General features: G+C 39.7%; 1 protein-coding gene across 1 annotated transcript in view; it reads left to right on the top strand.

The window, feature by feature from the left end:
- The window catches only part of LOC110103702 (insulin-degrading enzyme-like 1, peroxisomal), a 99,216-nt gene that overhangs the window by 82,676 nt on the left and 4,397 nt on the right, over positions 1-12,143 (top strand). The window contains exon 10 of the mRNA XM_028697954.1: positions 3,538-3,599. Coding sequence (XP_028553787.1) covers positions 3,538-3,599 — 62 coding nt within the window. The remainder of the gene's footprint in view (positions 1-3,537; positions 3,600-12,143) is intronic.

Raw genomic sequence — 12,143 nt, 5'->3', positions numbered from 1 at the left:
ACATTAATTATAGTGGATTATAATTCTAAAATTATTTAATTTACTTTTTTTTATAATAACAAAATTGATTTTATTTAAATGTAATTTAATTAGTTTTTTCATCATTTAAGTATGTTGGTTTTTCACCCTTGCTTCATTCACGGCGGTGAATTTTGATTATCCTCTAGTGCGGCGAAAGATGTGATTTGGGGAGCCCTTATTGGATATTATTAATGTTTCAAACAAGTCATCATAGCTCATTCAACAAAACATGTGATATTCGAGTGGTTTTCATTTTAGTTGATGTGTCCCGAATAGGATTTGTGTGGCGTTGCTCCCATCGTTTGACATTTTATTTGGGTTTGATAGAGTCGATTGTGGTAGTTCTTTTTTGGTAATTTCAATCCTTCAAATGTATCAACACAATTCATTTTGCAAAACAATAGCATTTGAATATTGCCGATGCAAGGCATTTTGAAATAATTTTGCACAACAATGCGCCTGTTAACCAGCATTCTTTTGGTGTTTGATCAGGTCAAGCTATGTGATGGACCGGCTGAGCCGGTCCATCCGAGACCCTTGCGGGTCTACAGGAGGCGATGGGGGGGGCATCCGGTCCGGGTGAGCCAAAGGGGGGGGCGGCCGAACCTGGGGAGAAAAGGGAGAGGGTCACGGTGGGCCCTTGGGGCCCACTTACTTAAATCCTTGGGCATCAAGGGGGGAGGCCAGGTTTTGGGGGGAAAATGGAGGGTGGATGATGGGGGGTAATTTAGGGATGAGCGGGAAGTTGTGAGATTGTATGAAAGGAGCCATTAGGGTTTATTTTGGGCATGATGTGAAGAAAGTTCTTTCTCGTTCCTTCTTGTTTTCTCTAGGGTTTGTGTTGGAGATTTGGTCCTTCTCGAAGTGACTAGCTTTGTCTTTTGTTTTGTCTTGAAGATTAATGCAAAGCTCTTTTGTTCTTCCTTCCATTCTTCTTGTTTTGAGTTAACTTTGATTTGGTGGAGAACTTCATCCTTGAAGGAAATTAGGGCACCCTAATTTGTGAACCTAAGGCGTATCAATTGGTATCAGAGCTCTGATCCTAGAAGGCATGGCGTCAAAGAAAGTAGAAGTTTTGGAGGGAGAGATGGGCCAATTGAAAGAGGAGGTGGGTGAGAAACTTCATTGAATGGAGGGCGTGTCGCGGAGGGACACCTGACCTTCAACACATTTCTATTGTCTCGGATAGAGACAAAGTCTTTTTGAGTTCATTTTGGAAGGAGCTTTTCAAGATGCAGGGCACATTCTTGAAGCGGAGTACAGCATACCACCCACAGACAGACGGACAGTCCGAGGTGGTGAACCGGAGCGTGGAGACTTATTTGAGATGCTTTGTTGGGGAGAGGCCTAAGCAGTGGGTCAAATGGCTACCTTGGGCAGAATATTGGTACAATACTTGCTACCATACCGCATCTCAGTTTACACCTTTTAAGATCCTTTATGGGAGGGATCCACCACCATTGGTGACTTATCAGAAGGGGACGACTCCTGTCTATCTAGTGGATCAATACTTGGAGGAGAGGGATAGAGTGTTGGAAGAGTTGAGGGAGCACCTATTGCGAGCCCAGCAGATCATGAAGACCAAGGCAGATTCGCATCGCAAGGAAGTGACATTTGAGGTGGGAGAAATGGTGTACCTAAAGTTGCGGCCTTACCGACAGAAGACTTTAGCTAACAGAAGAAGTGAGAAACTCTCCCCACGATACTACGGGCCTTTCGAGATCGAAAGGAAAGTGGGGATGGTGGCCTACCGCCTCAAGTTACCACCTCAATCCTCCATCCACCCTGTTTTCCATGTGTCACTATTGAAGAAGAGCATAGGGGAGAACATCATGGCCACTCCTACCATACCACGGGGCCTCACAGGAGATATGCAATTCTTATTAAAGCCACTACAGGTGAAAGAAGTAAGGAAGAATGATCAAGGCAAGAGGGAGGTACTCATCGAGTGGAAGGACCTTCCGACGCATGAGGCTACTTGGGAGATGTATGAGGTCATGCAGGAGCAATTTCCAGACTTCAACCTTGAGGACAAGGTTGATCTTCTAGAGGGCGGTATTGATGCGGTAAATCCTGGACCCGTGCGGGTCTACAGGCGGCAAGGGAGGGGGCGGCCGAACCGGGTGAGGCAAGGGGGAGAAGTCACGGTGGGCCCCATGGGCCCACCCACTTAAGTATTTGGGCATCAAGGGGGGCGGCTGGTTTTGGGGGGAAAATGGAGGGTGGATGATGGGGGGTAATTTAGGGATGAGGGGGAAGTTGTGAGATTGTATGAAAGGAGCCATTAGGGTTTATTTTGGGGGCATGATGTGAAGAAAGTTCTTTCTCTTTTCCTTCTTGTTTTCTCTAGGGTTTGTGTTGGGAGATTTGGTCCTTCTCGAAGTGGACTAGCTTTGTCTTTTGTTTTGTCTTGAAGATTAATGCAAAGCTCTTTTGTTCTTCCTCTCATTCTTCTTGTTTTGAGTTAACTTTTATTTGGTGGATAAACTTCATCCTTGAAGGAAAATTAGGGCAAACCCTAATTTGTGAAACCTAAGGCGTATCACTATGCATCGGATATCGAGGCCAACAAATTAACCTTATTTGTTGAGAGCCTTATTAGAAAAATATTAAACAGAGTGAGATAAACAAGAGGTGGATTTTTGAGAATTTGAAGTGCATCCATGGTGACACAGAATCCCTAGAGTTGAGAGATAGTAGGGAATTTGGAAAGTAAACAAGGATTGCTGTGCCTGCTAGAGATCAAAGGGTTTGTAGAATGAGGGAAAGAGGAAATTTGTCAATGAGAAATAAAAATTCTATCATCAAATAGCACAAAATTTAGATTTGGACAGAGTTCTATAACTGCTAATTACATAGACACAAGTATACAAAATAGATAATATTTATGACCAATTCCCAGTTGGTACGAGAACATTTGAAAGTTGTTCCGTGTTAGTATTAGCAACTTGCTATTACTCTTGTATTTTAAAGTATTGAAGAGAAGGGACGGCAATTCAGGAGCCACCATAAAAAAGGGCTTGAGCTAATCTCTTTAGTTTCTCAGTTGTCTTGCTTAATTGATTGCATGATTTCTGTCTTATCCTTTCTGCCTTCTCTTCTGCTTGACCTTGAGCCCATAAATTGAAGCTAGCGGCCACTTATTTCTCTCCATGCCCTCCACTTCTTACATTTTGAGGAAACTTATTGGTGACTTTTGAAAGCATTTGATCAGAGTCAGTTCTGGTGAAAAGAAAATGCGATTGCAAATAACAATTCATAATTTTAATAAGAAATATTTATATTTATAGTGTGATTATATTGTTCATTGTGTTACCTATGCCTTACAGTAAATGTAATGTTACTATATGAAAAATGGAGATCCTTTCTGAGGTAAGTCATTGAACTTGGAGTGGCCTCCGGCAGTAAAATTTTCTCTCTTTTTTTGTACATTCCTTATGTTTATGCTGGCATAATTAGTAATCATGGATTATTTTTCAAATTTTCACCTATAGCTAATTTTATTCTCTATTTTAGCCTATTATGCTGCGGTGGCTGGTCTTTATTACTCGATACATAGCTCAAATTATGGATTTCAGGTACTTGTTTTTTCACTCATTTTGTGTTATTATGTGTTTGTGCGTATTGTTTTTTTTTCTTTTTTTCTTCATTTACAAATCAATTTCTCTGTTAATAATGACGTTTTACTTCGTAGGAGACTACTAAAAGAATTAAATAATTACGAGTGACTCCGTTAAGTTTTTAATGGACATTGAACTTGTTATCTTTTACTATTTAGATTTGCCTTCTCCTTTCTCATCATTGTTGCTTCGTCTAGCCAATTAGGGGTATATCATGGTGATAAGAGTATGTTGATGTCAACCGTAGAATCTTGGCTGAATGCTTGATACTGGATTTTTTAAATGATTATTTTTGCTGCAGTGAAGCATAGATATAGATGTAACATAACCTGAACTTGTGGATGAAAAATATTTGGATATGTGGGCTTCAAAAATTCACGCCCCGGCCTCCCCGTTGTTTTTCGGGGGAGTTTTAACGGATTAAGTTCCGGGGTAAATTTTGGGAAGGCAGATTGGTTTTATAGATATGACACTACCCAAAGATTTTCGATGTGGACATCGATCAGAGGTTCAAGCATGTGTATCGCCGGAGACAGCGCAGATCGACGGCTGCGATTCAGAGCCTTTACTTTTGATGTATTTTATGTTTTATTTAGTTTGCATTTTCATTTCCTAGTTTACCCCTATGGGGAGTGTTGTCTTATTGTAGCCCAAAGGGCATTTGAGTACTTTTCATTTCTTTTGTTTAAAGACCTATATATAGTGGTCTCATGCTTTGTAAAAGGTTAATGAAGATTTGAATGAAAATTTTGTGTTTTGTTTCTACTTCTTCTTGCATGAGAGCTTGAGAAGGGAGAGAGCTCAAGGGGAGCAAATCGCACTCAAGGGGAGCAAATCGCAAGGCCCACCAGTCGTTGGAAGAGTCCGCGGCTCGTGGTTAAATTATTCTATCTTCTCGTTCGCGTTTTCCTCCATCTTCTTCCCCTCCACCACAAGAAAACCCCTTCAAAACCCTTATTGCCGCCGCCCCCCCTTGGAAGCCCGCCGCCGGCCACTCCCACGGCCCCGGCCGGCCACCTTGCCGGCAACTTCCCCCACCCGTCCAACCCCTCCCTCCGCAAGTTTCAAATTTGAAATTTGATTTTCAAATTTCAAATCCTTTCCAAATTTGAAAATCCAATTTAGGAAAGTTGCCATGATGAATTCCGATTTCAATTTAAATTAAATTGGAGTCTTTAAAATTTATTTCCACGTCATCACCCCAAATTGGAAACCCTCTTCCCTTTGATCTCTCCCTCTCCCCCCTCTCAACATGCCGTCGGCCCCTAATGGGGATTATCCCCATTAATTGCTACATAACTCCTTTCCCTCATTTTGAAATCAAATTGATTTCAATTAATTTCCCCTCCCAAAATTTCAAATCCTGAAATTTATTTCAGGATTAGTTTGGAAACTCCCTCCCCTCCTCTATTGAAACCCCCCCCCCCTTGTCTCCCCATTAATTCCCCAATCAATGTCGTAATTCCCTTGGATTTGAAATTCAAAATCCAAGACGTTTCCCTCTCTTTTTAATCAAAACTGAAATTAACTTTCAGATTTTGATTAATCTACTACACTCTCCACTAAACCTATTTTCTCTCAAACCCTAGCTCCCTCCTCCTTGCACCCGCCGGCCCCTTCCCCTTCCTCTTCCTCCCTCTTCAAAATGCAAGGGCTCTCCCTCACCACCACGTCTTTCTATTCTCCTCGGAGTTCTTTCTTACGCCAAGCATGCATGGCGGATCCCGAGTTTGAGTGGGGACTTGTATTCAACGCCGACGGAAACCTCAATATCCTACGATCCCCGTTCTTCGAGGTGGGATTTGAAGACGATGCCACCGTTGGAGATTATTTGGATCGAGTGGTTCCTACTCTTGCGAGCATCATCGACCGCCAACGTCCAAACTACGATTGGAGCATCAACAGTCGATCATTCCTGCTATCCTCGCCACTGTCAACCTTTCCGTGGTTCAAGGCTGTGGGGGTTGCTACCGTCCTCGTGGCATCGTTGGGTTTGCTAAAGACCTTCTCCCGCTAAGCCCTACTTGAGTGTGAGTGAGCAAGGTAACTCATCGTGAAATTTCTAGACATTAGCCGTAGGATTCTATTTTACTTCGCATTTGTTTTATTGTGATAATTTCAAGATCTATCGCCAATTGTGTCTAAACATCAAGATTGTAATTGATTATCATAACAACTTTGACAATGGAAAACTCTTAAACCTCACCTTACGAAATCTTAATCTTGAACTAGTATACTTTGTGACTCTTTATAAATTTCACGTGCAATTCTTGATTGTATCACATCAATTTCGCCCTCATTTTGCGAGGACTTTAGATCTGAGTTCTGGTTTCCTATAGGCGCAAGCTCCTATTATTAATTATCCCTTCCGATAACGAGAGAGAACTTTTGATTAAGGCTAGTCGTCAATCAGATATGTAGAGATACGTGAATCTAGCATATAGTATTAGCATGGGCTTAGGGTGAAAATTGTATATTTAAAATTAAAAATTTACCACCTTACTCTTAAAGCGGATGGTGAGGGGATGGATGATGGACCAGATCAAGATCTCATGGTTTCGTCATCCCGGGTCATCATGGTCCCTGCTCTACTTAGTCAGAGAAGGTAGTCGACCTAGCCTGACAGAATGATCATTGTCGGCAGCCATGGGTTGCTTCATCCAAGGGTACCTTGTAGACTTGGGGTGAATATTTGTCTATGGGGACATTTGAATCCACCTTAGCTAACAGAGGGCTTTGTGCCCTATTAATTATATGTTATTGATTCATATCTCAATGATTCGATGCCATTGGGGAGCATATGGGCTCTGGCCATGATTGTAATTTAGTGGTGTCATTTGGTGGCCAACTATTCGGTTCAGAGGGCCCCAGTCATAATCGTTTACCTGCGGCACCATTTGTTGGCAAAATTGTCTATTTGAGGACACGTGTCATGTCCTTGCTGGCAAGAGACTGTTTGAGAATGAATCCTAGTGATATGTTCGACCAAACATTAGTTCTTTGTGAGCTGAAGTGATGCTTTTAAATTTGTCCACCTCGACAAATTATTGCGGAGAGTGGAAGGGGTTTGCTTTAAGCATTTAATTTTTTTTTAATTTTAAATATTTGGATTTTGATATTTTGGAGTTTTTGGTTTTTTAGACTTTCATGGGTATTTGGGTGGCATTTCTTTGAGATTTGTTTGGGCCACTCCGTATGAGATTTTCTGTCAATACGGCCATCATCGGGGTGTATGTGATCATTTGAAAATGTTTGTGTTTTGTGGAAGTTTGAGGGCATTTGAAAATATATAGTCCCCTCTGGTTGGGATAAACCTTCAACACGCCATCATCGGTGTGTATGGGGTCATTGTACTTTGTTGATTGAATCTTGTTAATTCTATCAACTTGCCGACAGATAATCGGGTTCGTTGTCAGCTATGTTCTTTTATTAATGAATTTCTCTTGTTATAGGCCTTGAAGGTCTAACATGAACGTATAAAACAAATATCCTGGTCAATATTACGACCGTATATTTGTTTGATGGTTCGAGACGTGTCGACTCCTATCTACCTGTATAGAAAAATCGGACTCGAACTTAGGTTTATTGTCTGACTCGCGCAACATCCCTAGACGTCAAGTGTGTGCCCATAACATGCTTGTCAGGGCTCATGCAGGTATTTGATTGCATATGCACTTTGTGTTTATGTGTTTGTGTATATATTTGTAGTGCATGTGTGGGGGCATTTTTGGAATATTTGACGCCACTTGGTTGTGCGGGTGCCGTCATTTGAGTGCAAAATTCTATTTGGAAGGTCATACACGTCTTTTGTCCTCTTGTAAGGATGTTGTGAATTCGGTGGCGTGTAGTTGCTCTGTGGTCATTTGTCTGCTTCATACAGGTGGACTATCATGCGCTACTTGTTACTTTTTGCAAGTAGATTATTGTGCACTAATGAATCTCCTGCTATTGTAGAAGCTCATAGGAACCTGCATTTGCCGCATTTTTTATGCATTTTGCTATGGTCTTTGGTCCCTGTAATACATCTGCTACGGCTGCAGGTAGGCATGTAGATGTACTCATTCGTCGACTAAAATGGACTACAGGATATTGCATTTACTGAAGTCTTTTTGTATCTACTCACAGGTGGCATATGGTGCATACATCTGTATTCGTAGAGAAATTATATGTATTTTAGATCTTTTATCCTTGTTTGCATAGGGTTTAGTGTATTTTTTTAACACTGGACTCTTATTGACTGCAAAGATGTCGTTAGCATATACTACATGATGCTTGTTGTCATTCATAGATGGATGCATTTATGCATGAAGGGCCTCTTGCAGTGGCTTGTAGGAGCATGTATTAGCTTTTTTTTTTTCTTTTGCATCTTGCGTATGATGTGTATAATGGGTCTTCTATAGCGGCCCGTAGGAGCTTGCATCTGTTATAGCCTTCTTGCACTTTCCCGTAGACAATGTGCTGAATGTATGAATGTATGCCTGTGTTTGCAGAGGTGTCATCACCTCTATAGCATATCTATCAATGTTGCTTGCAAGTGACTGGCAGTTCTGTTTGTATTGATTACAAGCATGTCATAGCATTCAATGTGTATTAGTTATATATATTTGCAAGAGATATACTACTTGTAGATATATTGATGTATTCATTTCGTATTCATCATATGTTTGTAGGAGAGTAGCATATCCACTATTCTCTATCATTGATTGAGTATCTCACCTCACTTGAAATTCATTCTTCTAGGTCCTGTTTTCTTCTCTTTTTATACACTACCTAAAACATGCATTTCTTTATTTACACATGCTTATAAATAAATAAAACAAGCAAATATGAATATCTTACAAATTACCTCATTTGTGACCTTCATTTCATTCAAAATTCTCTATCGTCTTTTAAACTTCTTTCCCTACTTTCCTTCCTACATCTCATTACCTTAGAAATCAACGACTAAAAACTGCATCTCCCACACACAGCAGCCCAACAACAAACTACAGCAGTTCAACATCAAATTACAGTTGTCCTTTACCTATTTTCCTTTCACTTTTTCATGAATTCAGCCATTTAGCAACAGCAATTCAATTTGAGAGCAATTAAAAATGAATTTTAATTGATTAATCATCCAATTAAATTTAATTAAAAATAAATTAGCTAATTAAAATATGTTTAATTAATGCAAATTAAGCCATTAATGAAAATTAGTTGATTAATTAAAGTTAATTAATTAAAATTAAATTGGTTAATTAAAATTAATTAATTGTTTAAAATTAATTAATGAAGATCGTTTAATTCATTTGCATAGAAATTAAATTAATATCAAAATAAATGCTAAAGCAGGTAAAAGAACAAGTGTTATGCTAAGCTACTGACAGAAAGTAGAACAAGTAGAATAGACTATGGGTAAAATAACTATTAGTATAGTCTGTGGCAATGAAAAGAAAAAGAGCTAAATACTGTAGCAGAAATAATAGCGTCACATAACAATTGTTGTCTAGTAAGTGCCGAGCTAGTAAACAACTGAAAAGTGCAGTCTAGTGTTAAGCTAATAAATAATTGTTGTCCACTCAAACAAACAAACAAAACTAATAAGCATCTTTGCCTATAGGGCTAGGTTGTAAGACCTACCAGTGTGTTACTTTCAAAGAAAAATAGTTAGACTCGTCCTACCCAAATAATTAGGTAACTTATAATGGGAGTCATAAGACTTCTTATTTAGAAAAAAAATTTTAATTAAATATCAAACCCTCAAACAAAAATTAATGGGTATTTTAATCTAAAGGATTAGATTGTAAGATCCACTTTTAGACAACTTTCAAAGGGAAGTAGTAATACCTACCCAAATAATTAAATCCACGGGAAGTCTTGTTGTAGAGCTAGGTTGTGATGCATGCAAATTTCATTTTTTAATTCTTATTTCTTATTTTGAACTATATTGTAATTTGAATTTTATGTGTTTTTTATTTTTCTACCCTATGATGGAAGACAACCTATGATCATGAGTAGGTTGTGCTCTTGGACATGCTATGCCTTTGGTATGCTAGCTTATTATCTTACATACTGTTTCGATGCATGTGAGGTGATCACTAGCTGGTTGTTCTGAGAGTAGTTTATTTTATTTTTATTTTTTGTTTTCGTTTATTGTCTAACTTCCATTTGTTTTAAGATTTGCTTGGTGTTGGCTTACTATAATTTGAATTGAGAAAAGTTCTTGCCTTAGTGTTCTCCTTTGATTTTTGTTAATTTATTTGTTTGCATCAAGTTTGGTATCAGAGCCTAGGTTAGCATATCCTAGGTTGGTGTGTGAGTTTTTTCTTGAAACAAAATGGCTAATCAATGCAACCAATGGGATTGTCAACAAATGATGCAACAATTGGCAAACTTACATCAACAAATAAACAATATGGCTGACACCCTGACAAATTTGAATGTCAACAATGCTAATGCTCAAAATTCTGAAAGTGAAGAAGAAATCCTAGGAATCAAAATAGACGTCATAGGAATTGGGATCATGGGAAAAAATTGGCCTTCATGACTTTGAAGGAAAGTTACCTGAACAATTCATTGAATGGATAAAAAAATGGACCAATTTTTCGAATGGAAAGAAATCCCTGATAACAGAAAAGTTAAATTTGCTAGCTTAAAACTTATAGGTCACGGTTTAACTTTGTGGAAAAATATTCAAAATAATAGGTTAAGAAGAGGGAAAGATAAAATTCAAGCATGGGATAGGATGAAAGAAAAGATGCGGGGAAAATTTCTGCCTTCTGATCACTCACGAACTTTATTACAAGAATTTAATAATCTTTGTCAAGGAAATCAATCAATTGATGAGTACATTGAAATCTTTTATAAACTTCAGTCTCAAAACGATCTAGACGAATCTGAAGAACGAACTGTCACTAGATATATTAATGTGGTAAATGGGCAATTCAAGATTAATTAAGCTTACATCATGTAATCAAACTTGACGAAGCTTATCAAATGGCCTTAAAAATTGAAAAATAACAACAAATAAATAATAGCAAGGCACTGTTATGGTATCAGTGGAAGGATCAAAGGAGACCCCTAAGGAGTTGAAAAGAGTTCAAAGATTGTTTAATATAACGTTTCCAAACGAACAGGGGAGGAGATTTCTATAAGCAATTCTTTGCACTAGTGTAGGACTGATCAGTGGCAAACTACCGGGTGAGGTTTGAGCATCTAGTCAGTTGAGTGGAGCGGTTTTCAAAGGCGGCATTAAAGGGGAACTTCCTGAAGGGGTTCAAATTGAAGATCTGAGCTGCAATGAAGGCCATGAGGCCTCGTGACTTGGGAGAGGCCATGGAGTTGACACAGCTGGTGAAAAATCAGATATATCATGAGAGGGGGGCTAGGAGCAGCAATTCGGGGGGGGGGGGGGGCGTATAAGAGGGGGGGGTCTTACAAGACGACAACCATTCTTTTAGCACCGAAGGGTCCGACAATAGGAGTATTTCTTGAGACCACTAGGTAGAAGCCAGTAGGAGGAAGTGGGAGGAAATTTCAAGAGGCTGACGAAGCAGGAGAAGAGGGCAAAGGGGTTATGTTTCATGTGTGATGAGAAGTATACCCCAGTGCATAAGTGTAAGGACCAAATTATTCAAGTTCTCACTATTTGTGATGACGAGGAAACTGATGAGGGAGGTGAGGGAGAGGTAGAGGAAGAGATGGAGGAGAAGCTGCATCTGGATCTGGCAGATGCTCCCTAATGGACCGGTGTAACTGGTCTTAGACAAGGGGTCGATTCACACTATAAAAGGCGGAACAAGGCTGGTTCGCCCTCTTTGAGTTAGTCACCAATAGGAGGTGGGACCCATGGGATTAATGAGGAATTAAGAGGGGGGGCGGGCGCTAGGGTTAAAGAAGGGGATTTGCTTTAAATAACAAGAGATTAGGAGAATTGGGACATGCTTGATTATTATGTTCTCTTGGAGTTTCTTCTTGGTGTCTTGGGCTCTAGAATTCATCTAGAGATTTGGGAGAGAACGACCCTCCTCTTGAATTGAGGATCAATTGTATCTTTGCCTGTTTTTCTTCCATTGATTTGATTCCTAGAATAAAATCTACTGTTTTGATTGTTTTCATTGGAATTGTTGAGTGTATTTTGCTATATTTTTCAATATTATTAGGGTTTATGTTAGGCCGGCACTTGAGCCGGCTGGACCGGTCCAAACCAGACCGGTCCACACCTACTCGAGGCGGAAACCAACGGAGCGGGCGGAACAGCGGGCGGAACCGAGCTCATCCGACGGGGGCCAAGGAGGAGTTTTGGGAGGGAAATTTTGAATGCGAGGGGCTTTTTAGACATTTTGTAAAACTCCTTTGTGGTTAATTAGGGGGTTAGGAGGAAAAGGGGGGGCATCTTGCATTTTGGAATATTGTTGAGATCTAGGTTTTCTTGTTCTTGGGCTCTAGACTACGGCTAGAGATTTAGAGAGTTTTTCCTTCCTCTGGAATCGAAGGAAAGTTGTATCTTACTTGTCTCTTGCA

Source organism: Dendrobium catenatum, unplaced genomic scaffold, assembly GCF_001605985.2.
Source record: "Dendrobium catenatum unplaced genomic scaffold, ASM160598v2 fragScaff_scaffold_1022, whole genome shotgun sequence".
Lineage (NCBI taxonomy): Eukaryota > Viridiplantae > Streptophyta > Magnoliopsida > Asparagales > Orchidaceae > Dendrobium > Dendrobium catenatum.
Note: the sequence above shows the minus strand (reverse complement) of the source record. Positions and strands in the feature narration are given on the sequence as shown.